We start from the raw sequence: 16,063 nt of genomic DNA on the forward strand, positions 1-16,063 counted from the left end.
CTAAAGTTTCTTATAAAAAGCATGAGTTTATAACAGAGGTGATGGAAAAGCAAGAAGTTGTCTTTCTGTAACACTTTACCTACATTGACTAAACTAAGAACTAGTTTTAATTAATGACCCAAATTTCCAAACCGTTTTTGAGGCGGTCATTGTGAGTGAAGTGTTGCTTGCTGGTTACTTATTGTTGGGAGATTGCAATTTGGGACTATGCTGAAAATGCTTTTGGTAACATTTGCATTTTGCTCTTTGTTGTGCTTGCTTGGAGGAGACAGGCACCTCTTTAAAGTAAGGCTTTCTAAGTAATCTTTAGCTTGGGAAGGTTGGGGGAGGGGAGAGGGAAGGGGCTTTCTGACTGGAAGCAAAATTAGACTGAACAAATCCTCCTATCTTGAGTGTTTCCTTTCTTTGTGGCTGATTAACTCCTCTCTTTGTTGCTTCACTACTATCTCACTTTGTTCATTCTGTTCAAGACATTTCCATTGTTCAGAGTCACATAGCACCCAGAGTCTGACCATGCTGACAGTTCTGTTTATAGGAATCACACATAGTTATTCCCTCATCAGATTTCTCTCGTCCGCGTTTAATCCTTTGTTCTATCTTCTTTCCTGTTGTGTCCTCTGAAGGGTAATCATGTGTTTAATAAGAAGTTTTATTCATCCATCTCATGATACTTACATTCTGTTCCATTTTTTCCCCCTTTCTAAATAGGGCATCTGGGGCCAAAGGTGAGATTGTTTTTTGTTTGCTTTTATCAGCAATTTTACTTATATTTTCAGAGAGCTATTGTACTTACTCTCTTTGGATGTTCTTTAGAAAGTATCTCTCACCCAGTACAGCAAGCTCCCACCTCTGAAATCAGAGGTGCCTTGATCACAGTAAACTTGCTTGGGTTCCTGTTTGGTGGGGTCCCTGTGGTACGAGTGTTTATAGCTTTATTTGGCTAGGGTAGACTTATTGGTAACTGTCTAACCTAGGGAATATTTTACATTACAGGGACAGAAGGGGGAGCCTGGTGATATCAAAGATGTAAGTCATCAATTTGCCTCTACATACAAGTTATGTTTCTCAGTGCCAGCTGTTTTAGGTGTGACTTGTTTGAGCTTTTCTCTAACCAGTGGCTCTGGGTTCCTTTTTTTATACAGGTTGTAGGACCCAAAGGCCCTCCTGGACCACAGGTGAGAAAAATAGAGAAATCAATCATCTCTAACCCTTCCCCTAATTGAGCATGAATTACTTGCAGTGTTTTGGATATTATCTCACTGTTTCCTTCTCTTTCAGGGACCTGCAGGCGAACAAGGACCTCGAGGTGACCGTGGTGACAAAGGGGAAAAGGTAAGTAAAGAAAGAACATCCATTGAGCCTCATTGCCTCTCAGTTCCTTCTGTGGTCTCACCACATGCCTGGCTACTTCCCCATGGGCAAGCTGTGGGCAGGCGGTTACCGAGTCCATGTCACTGAACACTGATGTCTTTATCTTTATGCCAAGGGTGCTCCTGGACCTCGTGGTAGAGATGGTGAACCTGGTACCCCTGGCAATCCTGGACCCCCTGGTCCTCCAGGCCCCCCTGGCCCCCCTGGCCTTGGTGGAGTGAGTATATTTACTTTGCTGTCTTTCAGAAAACTGACCCACAAATATATATTCTCATTGATGTACACATTGATCTGGCTGGCTCCCAGGGATTTCCAGTAGTAATTAGACTCATTATACAACCTGTCTAGACCCTCCAGACTGCAATTTAGCACAATATTGCCTTATTCATTGTGAGGCCAGGGAGCTTTTAGGCTGCCTGATCTAACTAGGCACTAGGGTTTTCAGTAGGGAAGATCTTCAGTTGCCTAACTCACCACTCAACCTCAGAGCTGTGTGACAGATTGATTCTGAATATGGGAAAGGGTTGCCTGGATAGTTGCAGGCAATGAAAAAAACAGTGACCAGTATCCTTGCAGTGTATCTGTCCCTGGAATATGCCAAATACTTTCCCTGTTAGATGGTCCCATCTTGGAAAAAAATCTTAGAATTGACTAATTACATAATTTCATAGTTTGGATATTTGCTACCTTTAAGCGAAATTAACCTTAAATAAGTACATAGAGACCTACCACATCCATTACCAAAGTTTTTGGAGGTTGGTGATCTGGATTTCCCCCAGGGCTAGTTGACTATAGACTCTGAAGCCTTAAATCACATAAAATTTTTCTTATGTTTAGTAATGACTGTTATTAAACGCACAATTATTTGATAATTTTTAAAAATTTGGTTAACCATTGGGGGTGGCTAGGTGGCACAGTGAATAGAGCACCAGCCCTGGAGTCAGGCAGACCTGAGTTCAAATGTGGCCTCAGACGCTTAACACTTACTAGCCATGTGACCTTGGGCAAGTCACTTAATCCTAATCGCCTGGCTCTCTAAGAAGCAAAAAAAAAAAAAATTTGGTTAACCATTTCATAAAATTGAGTGATTGAATTGAAGTAATATCGAAAAGGTAAAGGATATAGTGACAGCAAGACCATTTAAAAGGCATTTCCAACCCTTTCTGTCCTCAGCAAATACTGTCCAGTAGCTGGAGTTTAATCTAACAGATTTCATCCCTTTTAAGAAATAATATACCTGATAAAATGTAGAAAACCAAGGTAGGTTTGAGTCCCTAATGCTATTGAGTTTGTTTGCAGAATTTCGCTGCTCAGATGGCAGGAGGGTTTGATGAGAAAGCTGGAGGTGCTCAGATGGGAGTGATGCAAGGACCAATGGTAAGGAAGGCAGAAGCTATCTCCAACTGGAAGGGTCTATCAGTGAAGGGGACTATCTTTGAACCAGGGAATCTGGCCACTTCCATCAGAAAAAATCCCTGGTTCCAGTAACGTCACTCTCCATTACTTAGCAGAGAGCTGACTTAAATACTTGGTCTTAAATGACTTAGTCTTCCTTCTTTGAGTGCACTCTTTGTCAAATGCCAAGTAGTTTAAATGAATTACCGAGGTTGGTTGGGAGGTGGTGTTGATGATGGTAGTGGTTGGATGGGGAGGAGGTATGCATGTGTGGAGTCATATAGGCTGATTTGTTTAAGGGCTAACCTCTGTTGCTTTTGGAGGGAAGACTGGAGCATGTAGACAGCGGCTACTGTTCCTCAGGATCCCACAAGATTTTCAGCAGGAAATTTCAGCCCTGCGGCTTTCCTTGGCACATGCTAAATGAAACTCAGAAACTTTAGTAAACAAGGCTGCTTTCCAGGAGAAAGTCGGACTGGGTTCTCTTTCTGAATGGCTTCTATGAATAAAAATAGGTGAATGTGTAGGGAAGGAGGCCGTATGAAGGAGGTGGCTAACAGTGGGCAGCCCCTGTAGGTCCCTCCTCCACTGTAGAATTACCCTGTTGTTTCTTGTGTGGGCTTTTTGGCTTGGATACAACACATTGGATGATGGTGGTTGGGCATCTCCTGTTAAGGGCCCTTGTTTTGTGTTTCAATGCAGGGTCCCATGGGACCAAGAGGACCCCCTGGCCCATCTGGTGCACCTGTGAGTACAATGACAGCCCTGATTTTAAATGCTTTTTCAATTCTTTCTATAATCTATATTCTTATTTCTATAATCTATATTCTTTCTATAATCTTCATGCTATGAGTGGCTAACCCAAACTTTCTCACTTCCTGTTTTAGGGCCCTCAAGGATTTCAAGGCAATCCTGGTGAACCAGGAGAACCTGGAGTTTCTGTAAGTATCCAAATGTGGTTATGCCCCTTCCCCTAGGAACAGCCACATAATACAACACCATTACCCCAACCACCAACACCTTTGGGGCCTATGCTCATTTCACTCCCATCAGAGAAGGCTAGCAGGGACCACCCAGGAATGTTATCACAGTATTATCTTCCTTGGGTCACTATTGCTAGCCTAAGATATCCCATTACAGTGACAAGACAAAATTGCCACACATTGCCTGGCAGACTGAAGCCTTTAGACTTTTGACATGAAATAAATTTTGGAAACCACTGAACCACCTAGCTGCCTAAAAGAATCCCAGAGAACAGATTTTTAAAAGTACACACATAGAGGATCACCAAAGTCAATAATCCATATTTGAAACCATTAAATTAAAGACAGTTGAAGGCCAAAAGCACATGATACTTCTCTTATTGCCACCTCCAGAGCAGAATATGTATGATGAGGAAGCAGGTCAAGTAAGCCCTTCTTGCTGAGACTGTGCAAATGCAAATGAAACTAATTACCTTAAAATTCACCAATTTTAATTACTTTTCAAAGGATTTGGGACTACTAAATGAGGTAAGGGAAGGGCTAATTACGAAAGTGATGTGATCACATTTCTCTTTCCTGACTCTCAGGAATGAAATCTCAGCAGCATAGATTCCTCTTAGTCTTCTCTTTATGAAACTGGCTGGCCCTTAGCAACCAGCTGCCTTGTGTACAGGTCCCATGACATGACCAAAGGAATTTGCATCCTTTCCTCGCCCAACCCTGACAACCCCAGTATGATGGGGCTACACCTCAGGGTCATATGCCATGAACATGGTCCCCACTCTTCCTGGGATTAGATTTGTGATCATTCCCATAACCTGATACTCAGAAGTATCTGAGCTTCCCAGAAGAACCTTCATTCTCAGCAGCATCTGCCCAAAGGGATGCGATGTTGTATGGCTTTCTCCTACTGCTCTCCAGGATAATAACATTTGTTTAAGAGGGGAGGCAGGAGGCCTTCCCCTTGACAGCAGTAGTCAGACTATTTAACAGCCCTTGCCATTGCCCATTGAATTGTGGGAGGTATCTGTCAAGTGACTAAGCTCAGGATGTTGTTATCTCTCTTTGTTTCTAGGGCCCCATGGGTCCCCGAGGTCCTCCTGGTCCCCCTGGAAAACCTGGTGATGATGTGAGTTTAAATTAAACTGCTATTTTGAGGGGAGGAGGTTGGAAGCCCATGACAAGTATAGAGATACTTGTTTGATGTGATCCTTAGTATAAAAGAGTCACCATTTTATTGAATGCTTAGAAAGGAAGGAAACCTGCCTACTTTAGAAAAAGAATTGTTTGACCCACCTCCAGTTACTTAGGGGGATGTAAATACAGTGAGGAGAAAGACTCAAGTTGTGAAGCCCTGGTCAGTGATGCCTGTATTTTATGGGAGAATGAGCTCAGGAGTTCATGGGATCATAGACTGAGGCCTAGAAAGGACCTCTGAGGTCATCTAGTTTTATCTCCTGATTTTACAAAGAAAGAAACTAAGGCTTTTCCAAACTGCTGTTTCAGATACAGTGGAAAGAAAAATGCTGGCCAGTGGCCCAAGAAATGATAGGAAAAGATTTGAAAAATAAAAGCAGGGGTAGATAAAATACAAAGAAAAAATACGTAGAGAAAGATAAACAATAACAGAAATGTCCAAGAGAGCTAAACTGTTTTTATTTTAAATGAGTTAGAAAACAGACCAATTCATAATTTATAACTCATAACTAATGAAAAAGGAAAGCGTTGTATATAGAAGTTATCGCTTAAATCTGACTAGTATTCATTACAGAAAGATGAGTAGTTCCTAGTACACATAATATTTCTCAAGGTTGAATTCATGGACCTGGAGTGATAGGGAGAGTGAAGTCTCTGTCCAGCTGTAATAGTTTAAGATAGATCTTATTAGGTGACAAAGACATTGGAGGCAATGGCAGGATAAGGACATGGAGAATTTGCCCTTTGGTGAAGCAGTTGGCAAAAGAAAAGAAAAATTCTTTTTCTTTGGATGAGTACAGAGGGACTGTCTAGAAGTAATAAGTTCGAAAGAAGAGTTTGAGGAATTTTTAAAAAATGAGTCAGCAACTGGGCAGAAAACTTCTCTAGTCTTTGAAGATGCATGGGATTGGAAATAAAAGGAGTCATTCTGAGGGTCCAAGAATGGTAGTGGTATTGTTCTGAAGTGAGCTTAGTAGCAATTCTTGCTTCCCTCAGGGTGAAGCTGGAAAACCAGGAAAATCTGGTGAACGTGGTCTGCCAGGTCCTCAGGTATGTCTGCTACCTTTCTGTGTCCCTCATGCCAGCCTTTTCCTTAGAATGGAGTTGAGAGTCTTCTACTTCAGTTAGTTCATTTATACAAAGCAAGCTCTCAAGAAGAATTGCCTCGAAATAGTTATAACTCTCCCAACCCAGCAGTGGACAGTGCTTTCCCTGTGTTTGGCTAAAACTCCCAGCAGTGAGAAATGCTGCTGTCTCTTTTTAATAAACAGGGAAAGCAAGGTACTTAATGGGGAAGGGACACAGTCACAGTCATGGATCTGGAGTTACAAACCCACAAAGTCCACATTCTGGGTTTCATTCATCTTGATTGCTTTCATGAGACTTTTTGCCATTTCCTCCAAGCATTGTCCAATTTGCACCACCTAGTGCCTCTCTGTTTCCTTTACCATTTATTTTTGGTTTGCAGGGAGCTCGTGGTTTCCCAGGTACTCCTGGTCTTCCTGGTGTCAAAGGTCATAGAGTAAGTATTTAGGAGGGTAGTCATAGGTCATGGTGGGGTAGCTGGGAGGAAAGGAAGGACTGGGGTGAAGGTAGGGATAGAGGCAGTAACATCTCCTTGTTTTCCAGGAATGTGACTGAATTTCCTCTCTCACTCTCTAGGGTTATCCAGGCTTAGATGGAGCCAAGGGAGAAGCTGGTGCTCCTGGGGCTAAGGTAAGGAAATAAGACGACCCATAGAACAGAGGTGCTTTGAGAGGGAACTTTTCCTTCAGTAAGGAAAATTTTACCAATCTAGAATTTACTGCAGGGAAGACAAATAAGTCATTTCATACTCTGTGGACACCTTTGTTGACAGTCTGCTTTAATTTAAGATAATTTCTCTTCCTTTTTCCTGGTGGGGATTCAGTAGGCCTGGGTGCTCCCAGAAAGGAGGAGCTTTCCCAATCTGGGATCTTAATCTGTTAATTTGTGGTCAGATGACAGGCTAATCAGATGCTTATTTTCCTGCTTTTTTGCTCGCTAGGGAATAGGTTCACACATGCTAACTTCTTGTTTCTTTTGCTCAGGGTGAAGGTGGATCTCCTGGTGAAAATGGTTCTCCTGGTCCTATGGTGAGTAGGGGTTTCATTTTTCAAGAACTCTGGAACTAGGCTTTTCCTGGCAGCTGAACACATCTTGAGAAAAATCAAGCATTTTTACATTTGCCATTGTTATATCCCAGGGTCCCCGAGGTCTACCTGGTGAGAGAGGACGGAATGGCCCTCCCGGTGCTGCGGTAAGTGTGGAGCCACGTCTCCTACCTCAGGGTCGGGGCGGGCAGTAGTACCTGGGCTTAGTCTTAGATTGGCTACTACTTTGGAGGACAGAGTGCCCCTTGATCATTTCAGTTAGCCCTATTGCAAAGGTCCCACCTACTCCAATGAAGCAGGTATGTTCATTCTGAGCTTAGGCAAGTGAAATCTCTTGCTTTGACTAAATGCATCCCAATAAGAATTTTCGAGATTCCAATTTCCAGAGAAACTCAGAAAGAAACCTTTTTCTTCACTTTTCTTCACCATTTGATATGCCTCACCCAGGTGACCCCTTCTCTAATTCTATAGCTTATTTTAAATCCTTTCCCTTATTTATACCTTGCTCCTTCCCCTGAGTTTCCTAAGAGAGGGCTACAGTATTTTAGAGGACCTGAAAAAATCAGTTTTCGTGTTGGCAGACACACACCAGATGGTGACATAATCTTGCCACCCTGTGTTTCCCTTTGCACAAACAGCTTTAGAGAAACATAAGGAATTCTAGGAGTGGCACAGATACCTTAGCAAGGAAGGGGAAAGATGTTTGGTAGTTCCAGGCTCAAATGGTTGATTCTACTCACAGAGTAATGATTTCTGGTTGGATGATGCTATTAGCTGAGGGATCCCATCTCTATGGCACTTTGAAGGTGTGCAAAGCACTTTTATATATTTTCATTTGGTCATTCTCTTGTTTGAATGTAGCTCTGCCACCTGCCGCCCTGGGATTCCTAGTTGGTTTTGTTTGTCTTGTCTTACTCCTTAAGAATTTCATAGGTTGTAGAGCTGGAAAAGATCCTAGCTCAATCCTCTCACTTTAGATATCATAACATTAGGTCATATTTATATAATGACTTCAGGTTCACAAAATACTTTCCCTGCAGCAGCTCTGTGAGGTGGGGTAGTGCTGCTATTATTATTATTATCCTCATTTTACAGATGAGGAAACTGAGGTTCAGACTTTTGTAGATAGTACGATAGAAAAAAGAGAAGGCATCTCTGTGCATTCATCCAATGAGTAGTTAATTGCATGCTTGCTATTTGCATAGTATTCCTCAAGGAATTCCAATCTCTTTTCTTGGAAGGCAAATGAGATAATTATGTAATATGCCTTATAACTATATGTAAACTATACAAACTATAACCATATAAACTATATAAAAGTGAGTTATTATTGTTGCAAATATAAGTGCATAAGAGAACCAGAATACAAAAGCCAGAGCATGATAATGAAATTCAAGATGGAACACACAAAGATAGTATTCAGCAAAAAGTTCATTCACTGGCAAGACAAAAAATGGTAATGAAACTTTAATTAATGAATGAAAAAGCACATTTACTATGTGCCTGGCATTGGGCTTTTAAGGGGATTTTAAAATTTGTATTTTGATAATTAAATATGGGCAAGAGAAGGGAGAGAATCATAAAAGCAAGGAATGTGTTGGGTATGTGCTGCAAAGTAAAGAGAGGTAGATTGGGTAGACATGGGAGAATCAGTTAATGGAGGGCCTTGCATTCCAGGATGTGGAGCTCAGCTTTGTTACAACACAAAATAGGGGACCACCTTAAGTGTTTGCCATGGGTTTGTGATATGATGAAAATAGTGCTTTAAAAAGAATGTCCTTTCAGATGAGTATACTTCCAATCACTAAAGGATTTCAGCATCTTGAGCAGGAGATGGATTGCTACATTTCTCTGATCGGTGGCTAAAACAGACATCAGCACTTAGTGGTGCTGCTGGCTATACATTTGTATAGGGAAAATTGCCCCTCAAAAGCACATCAGTAAAATCACTAGGCGTGACTCTTGTTGGTTAGCAAGGACTGCCAAAGGGCATGTTTTGGAGTGGTGTCACTTTGTGTGAGGAGGATTAGAGACTATTTGGCCCTAGCCAAGAAGCATTGCCATTCCTGCCAATTACCAGGATCCCAGCTTGTACGCCTTAAAGAGTACAAGGGATTGCTTTTAAGAAGGCCCCAAGTGATGACAGTATTATGCCCTGTGAATAAAGAGGGAAATGTAAATTTCTTCCCTTATCCTGCCTCCAGAAAAAGAGCCAGGCCCCTCTTTTTGCTTCTCATCCCTATAGGACATTAGGATGTCACATTACATTTTTAGGTTCTAGCTTCTCTAACTATATACCCATTGATGCTACTTCATTCTGCTTCCCCATACTGACCATCTCATAGGCTCAGAGGTGCTCCTTCTTCTGATGGTGTAGGCCATACCACTCTTGCTGGGGCTACAGAAGAATAGAGAGGAAATATATATGTAATATATATATATAGTATATAACATATATGATATATAATATAACAATCATGTAGGCTCACACCTTCTTGAGCCTTGGACCTCTAGCTCCAGGGCTATGCCAAGGTGGAACATCTGCCTTGCTGTGGTCAAACAGTCTTGGAGCCAGACTATGTAGCTGACCAGGCTTCTTCCCCAGGAATAGAAGTAAATAGAAGTCCTAGCACTGGGATTCCTCAAGCAGGAGTTTAGTCTCCATACACTAATTCCACAGCTACTGCCCTGATCTCTTTAAGCCCCCAAGTATCTGCTCTGGAGTTACTCAGGGCCATGGAAGGTTACTAACCTTCCCAAGTGACAATGCAGGTTGACCTGGGCTTCTCTGACCATGCTGTAGCAAAGTATTGCTTTCCCCCAACCCTAATTTTAGCCCAGCTTTCATAGATCCTATGGCTCTCTTCATTGAACTCCTTCACTGAGCTCTTATTCAGGAAATCTGGTCTAGCTTAAAATGTCCCAGGAAGCCAGTTATCCAGGAAGACCATTCTAATCTGGTTTTGTCATAATGTTCATCTCTTCCCCACTTTATCTTTACTATCGTGGGTCTCTAGCCACTGCCTCCCCAACTTAACTCCTTTCAATCACATCTTTCTTTCATTATTTGACCCAGGTGAACCTTTGGGTTAGAGAATTTGAGTAAGCTAGATAGGAAAAAGTGCTTTTGGCCCTGAAATCTGCATGATGACCTCAACCTCAAAAGCCCCGCCTACAATGCTTGGCATACTACACTTTTGACTTATACCCACTTTCCCCTTCCTCACCCTGGTTCATCCTCAATTCCATTCTCTGGTCTGGCGATGCTTTTCTGATTTCTCACAATTACCACAATTCTTGTCTTCCATTTCCCTTTCCGTAATACTCCCCTGACATTGGCATTTTTCCCCATTGAATTTCCTCCTTGTTTCTTCTAATCCCATCCAGTTCAATGCAACAAATATTTTATAAGTGCTCACTCTGTGCAAGACACTGTGCTAGCTTTTGAGGACGAAAAGAAAAGTTAAGTCCCTGTTTTCAAAGAGCTTACATTCTACTGGGAAAGGTGATGGCAGTTTAGTATAGTGGGAAGAACACTAGCTGAAGACCTGGGTTCCAATCCTGCCTTTGCTATTTACTGTCCGTGTGACTTTGGACAAGTCACTTAAGCCTTGGTTTCTTTATCTATAAAATAAAAGGGTTGGACTAGATTCAATCTTATAAATTAATGTTGTCTATGAGTTAATTTGAGGAAGGCAGTGACTCTACTAAAAAAGGGGAATCAGGAAAGGCTTCCCATAGAAGGTGGCACATGAATTCATCATTGAAGAAAGAGAGGGAGATGACAAGAATAATACTGAAGGTGAGGATGGAATGCATTCCAGACTGAATAGAAGCAGATGGAATGCTGAGCTGGGACAACAGCAAGGAGGCCAGCTTGTCTGCCTGAATATGTGAGAGGAAGTAATGTGAGATGTGACGGGAAAGGTAGCTCAAAGGCAGACTGCTAGGACTGGTCCATTTGGGAATGATCTTTCTTCACCCCAAGTGCAGGAAATCCTTTGATTGCTGTAATTGGCACTAATAGCTGACCCTGCAGATTTAGTCTAATCACTGTCTTCTATGTAGATGCCTAGTGCACCTAGCAACTAATTCTCACTAATCAAATTAATCAAACATTTTGCAAGAGCACCAGATACAAACATCACATGGGCTTCCTGTTACTGCTGGAGGTGCTGAAGAATAGAGCTAAGTCAAGGTCTAATACTTCAGGCCAAGACTTGTTTCCAACATTCTCTGTAGAGGCTTGCAGGTGCTTTCTTTGGTTAGTGGGTAACCCAGCTGTTTGAACTAGGGTTAAACAAATCAAGATGCTGCTCATTTTTTTCTGCCTCCCATCCCTATTAGGTCTTAGTAGAGATTTATTTATTTATTTCAATTAACAAGCATGTGTCTTCTCTCCCTCCTACATCCCTTTCATCAATTGAACAACAAAAAGTAAATGAAAGTAAAACCTTTGTCATAAATATGTGTAATCAAGCAAAGCAAAATCCACATTGACCATCTACCAAAATATAGGTCCCATTTTGCATCTTGAATCTATCATCTTTCTGTCAGGAGATGAATACTTCAACTTTGGTTAGAGTCATAGCTGATCATTGCATTGATTAGAGTTCTTAAATCTTCCAAAGACGCTTTTCTTTATACTGGTATTGTTATTATATAAATTGTTCTTCTGATTCTGCTTACTTTACTCTGTATCAATTCACATAGGTCTTCCCAGGTTTCTCTGAAACCACACCTTTCATCATTTCTTTTGGAGCAATAATATTCCATTACATTCGTATACTATAATTTGTTCAGTTATTCCCCAGTTGATGGATACCCGCAGCAGAGGGTGGGGCTTGAGAGAGACAGCCAGACAGACAGACAGAGACAGAGGTGGAGACAGAACTTCTTTTCTTTCCAAGGAGCCCAGTATAGAATCAGCAGCCCATCTCTAGCACATACAGGGATCTCCTCTGGTGTCTCCTTTAATGCCAGTTGGGTCCTTCCCCCATGGAATCTCCTTTAGAATCTACTAAATCCCCAAACATGGGCTTTATCATACAAAATATGAGAGTTATGAGCAAGATCTTCCTTTTTTGTTCAAGCCTAATTTGAAATATGAACTCCAGTTAAGGAAGTTGTTTCTTGTTCAAAGTCTTGAAACGAGGAGTCCTCTCCCCCATGTCAGTGCTCTTACAACATTGCTCTAGGGAGCACAGGGATGATTATGACTACTTTTGGGGTTCACTAATAGTAGAAAATGGAAGTACTTTAGGAGCCAGGAACAGCTCCATATGCCTCCCCTGAGATGACTTCTGAGGCAATGAGGTGTAGCAGGGTGAGTAAGGGTTGGGGTGCCCTTGGAGCCCCTTAGGTGAATGTCAGTTGACAGCAATAGGGCAAAGCTGCTCAAGGGGCAGGAAGAGTCAGGACTGACCTGCCATGGGTACTTAATGTGTGAGCCTAGCCAAGTCATTTAACTTTGAGCAACAGCTTTTTCATCTGTAAAACAGAGATCATAATAGCACCTACCCCGTAGGGTTGCTGTGAGGGTCAAATAAGAGAGAAGACAGTATTTAAAGGTGAGTTTCTCTTATTATTTAGATAAGGTGTGATGAGAAGACATGCTGCCCTGGTCCATTTATCAGCCAATGTCATGGATAGTTCCTGGACATATTGGAAGTGGGCTGCTGACCACTTGTATTCACAAACAGTATACTCTCATACATAGGCAGGATAAATTCAAATGGTCCTTTGGTCTTTAAATTCTCAAACCCAAATTGAGTGAAAACAGGAATTATTTTCAAATAACATTCAGTTTCTAGTCTGATTTCTAGGACACTCTAAATCTAGTAACTTCCTAAATTCTTGTGTATATGTTTATATATATATGTATATGTTTATATATATATATGTATGTATGTATGTTTGTCTGAGTGTTGGGGAAGAGGGAGTCTGTTTTCTGTTGGGATTTCTAGGAGACTGAATAATAGACTTCTCTCATTGACTCCCTTTTCCTTCTGTTTTTTCACAGGGTGCTCGTGGCAATGATGGTCAACCAGGCCCAGCTGGTCCCCCTGTAAGTTGACTCATACTCATTTTTTTGTTGTTGTTGGGAGTGATGGGGGAGAGGGAATGCTAGGAAATCACAGGCTTGGGAAAGCTCACTTTTGATCATGTTTAGAGTCAAATATTCATTCTGAACTCTGGAGCTAGGCAAATGGAGGCCAAGGTGTTTCAGAGGTTCCCTTTGACCTTAGAGTGGTGCCTTTAATGAGGACCTCTGTCTGGAGACCCCTGAGGGCATTGGCGTCTGAATGCCTGCTGTGTTCTCTTTAACTGGAGACTGTAGCTAGAATTTTTGTAGAGCTCAGACCGGCTAATGTGGGGGAGGGGCTCACTCAGAGTCTTGAGTTTTGTCGCTTTCCCAGCCAGAGACTCACTACTTTTCTTTTGCCCATAGGGTCCTGTCGGTCCTTCTGGTGGTCCTGGATTCCCAGGTGCTCCAGGAGCCAAGGTAAGTCTTTGCTGCCAGCACAACTGTGAATTCCCAAAACATCAATGAATCCTGCCACCCCCCATGAAAAAGAGAGGTTTTTTGAGCCCCTCTTCCCTTCCAAGAAATCTTAATTCCCTGCCCCCATCCACTGCTACTCTCCATCTAGGGAATGAATAAAGCCGAGAATTTCTCTAGGGTCACCTGCTGGAAGGAAAAGCAAAGATAGCTTGATAAGCAGCTGAAGGTAAAATTACAGACTCCAGCAAAGGAAAGGCAGACAGAGAAATACAGGAGGGAGGGGGAAAGAGAGAGATCAGAGAGAGGATAGTCAACCAGGAGAGAAAGGTAAGAGATCGGCTTTCTTCCCAACAGTCTTAGGAGAGGAGTCTAGGAAAAGTATCACAAAGTAAAGCAGCCAACAGGACCAGGTCAGAGTGGGAGGAAAAGGGGTGATAATAAAATGAGGAAACATCACTCCTTTCCCTCCTTCTTTCCTCCCTTCCTCTCTACTTCTGCCTCTTCCAAAGTCTCATTTTTTTCTCTGTCTCATTTGGTATAAGTAACTTTTGAGGGACTGTTTTAAAATAAATTCCATTTAAAAAAACTATAAATTTGACAAACTCTCCCATATACTAAGAAGAACAGAAAAAGAAGTTTATAGATAAAAACACATATATCTATTACATATAGCTTAGTTAAAAAAAAAAACAACCCATATATAACAAATTCAACAAGTTAGAAAATTAGTCCCAAAACTGTTCTGTTTATCTCTGTCTTATTTTGGACTTTGTTTTGGTATCTTCTGTGCATTTTTAGAATGCTTTATTGATGCTCTTAAAATTTTTCTCCTTTTTGTCTTTTGGCACAGTTATCACTAGCTTTCCCTGTTCTAACCAATATCCCTGTACTTAAAAAGTCATCTCCTATAACAAATAAGTCCCAAAGTCTGTCTCATTCTGCACTTCTAGTCCTTGCAGTCTAGGTTGGTCACAGAGTTGATCAGACTTCTTAACTCATCTCTTTTGCAATGTTGTATCTGTGGTACAAATTTACTTTACTTACTTACAAACTTACTTTACTCTTCATGCGAGTCTTCCCAGGTTTCCTTTTCTGATAGCACAATAATAATCCAGTACAGTCATATATCATAATTTATTTGGCCATTTCCCAATTGAGGGGCATCCCCTTAGTTTCCAGTTCTTTACTGTAACAAAAAAAAATGCTCCTATGAATATTTTTGTATTTTGGGGTCTGTCACCTCTTTTTTTTTGATTCCTTTGACATATATGCTCAAAAATGGTAGGCGAAAGGATCTACATGGTTTAATGATTTTTTAAAAAAATAGTTCCAAATTGCTTTCCAGAATGACTGGCCCAATTCACAGTTCTACTAACAGCGCATTAGTGTGTCTGCCCTCTCCCATGAGGCTTCCAAAAACAGCCATTTTCTTTCTTTCTTTTTTTTTGTCCTCTTTGCCAATATAATGGTTATGAGATGGAAACTTATGGTTGTATTGATTTATATTTCTCTTATTATTCGTGATTTGGAGAATTTGGATGTGGTTTTTGATGGCTTGCATTTCTTCTTTTGATAATTGCCTGTTTGTTTTCTTTGTGATTTATCTATTAAGTAATGGCTCTCAATTCTTATAAAGTTGAGTCAATTCTTAGACTATTTTGGATAGTGGACCTTTATCAGAGAAATGTGCTGCAAAGATTTTTTCTAGTTAGTTTTTACTTCTAACTGCATCTGTTTTGTTTGTGCAAAAATGGTTCATTTTTAGGGAATCAAAATTGTCCATTTATTCGTGATCCCCTCTCTTTCCTTTTTGGCCAATAACTCTTTCCTTAGCCATAGTTGTGAAAATATATTCTTTGTTCCTCAAATTTGATTATGATATGACCCTTTCTATCTAGGACATGCATTCGTTCAGAGTTTATTGACTATATATAGTGGGAGATCTTGATCTAAGCCCAATTTTTGCTAGACTACTTTTTGGCTTTCCCAGCAGTTTTTGTCAAATAATGAGTCCTTACTCCACTAGTTGAAGTCCTTGCATCTTTCAAACAGTGTGGCATTGTGTTTTATTGTTTCTGGATCTTATGTACCTAATTTATTCTAGTGATTAAATTTTTATTTTTTTTAACCAGTACCAAAATAGTATGATGACTATTACATTGTTTTATTGTTTGAGATCTGGTATATTAAACTCCTTTCCTTCCCACTTTTTAAAAAACTAATTCCTTTGAGATTCTTGACCTCTAACTACTCCAGATGAATTTTGTTATTATTTTTCTACTTATACAGACTTTGTTAGATTGATATGGCACTGAATCTGTTAATTATATTAGTTTAGGTGTACTATAATTTTTATCATTTTGGTACAGTCCAGATGTGATCAATTAATATTTATCCTTTTATTTAGATCTGTCTTCACTTCTCTAAAGATTATTTTTAAATTGTATTCATATAATTCTTGTATTTATCTTGGTAGGTAT

The 16,063-nt window shown here is 40.8% G+C and overlaps 1 protein-coding gene across 1 annotated transcript in view; it reads left to right on the forward strand.

Annotated features, from left to right (window-relative positions):
- The first annotated feature begins 207 nt into the window (after positions 1 to 207).
- COL2A1 (collagen type II alpha 1 chain) overlaps positions 208 to 16,063 on the forward strand; it is a 42,570-nt gene continuing 26,714 nt past the window's right edge. Inside the window, exons 1-16 of the mRNA XM_069092511.1 lie at positions 208 to 225; positions 994 to 1,026; positions 1,143 to 1,175; positions 1,279 to 1,332; positions 1,487 to 1,588; positions 2,671 to 2,748; positions 3,469 to 3,513; positions 3,654 to 3,707; positions 4,825 to 4,878; positions 5,943 to 5,996; positions 6,415 to 6,468; positions 6,609 to 6,662; positions 7,016 to 7,060; positions 7,171 to 7,224; positions 13,101 to 13,145; positions 13,530 to 13,583. Of these exons, the coding sequence (XP_068948612.1) occupies positions 208 to 225; positions 994 to 1,026; positions 1,143 to 1,175; positions 1,279 to 1,332; positions 1,487 to 1,588; positions 2,671 to 2,748; positions 3,469 to 3,513; positions 3,654 to 3,707; positions 4,825 to 4,878; positions 5,943 to 5,996; positions 6,415 to 6,468; positions 6,609 to 6,662; positions 7,016 to 7,060; positions 7,171 to 7,224; positions 13,101 to 13,145; positions 13,530 to 13,583 (831 nt within the window). The remainder of the gene's footprint in view (positions 226 to 993; positions 1,027 to 1,142; positions 1,176 to 1,278; positions 1,333 to 1,486; positions 1,589 to 2,670; positions 2,749 to 3,468; positions 3,514 to 3,653; positions 3,708 to 4,824; positions 4,879 to 5,942; positions 5,997 to 6,414; positions 6,469 to 6,608; positions 6,663 to 7,015; positions 7,061 to 7,170; positions 7,225 to 13,100; positions 13,146 to 13,529; positions 13,584 to 16,063) is intronic.

Source organism: Petaurus breviceps, unplaced genomic scaffold (genome assembly GCF_028583685.1).
Source record: "Petaurus breviceps papuanus isolate PSGF00001 unplaced genomic scaffold, PetGlider_PUasm1.0 191, whole genome shotgun sequence".
Taxonomy (NCBI): domain Eukaryota; kingdom Metazoa; phylum Chordata; class Mammalia; order Diprotodontia; family Petauridae; genus Petaurus; species Petaurus breviceps.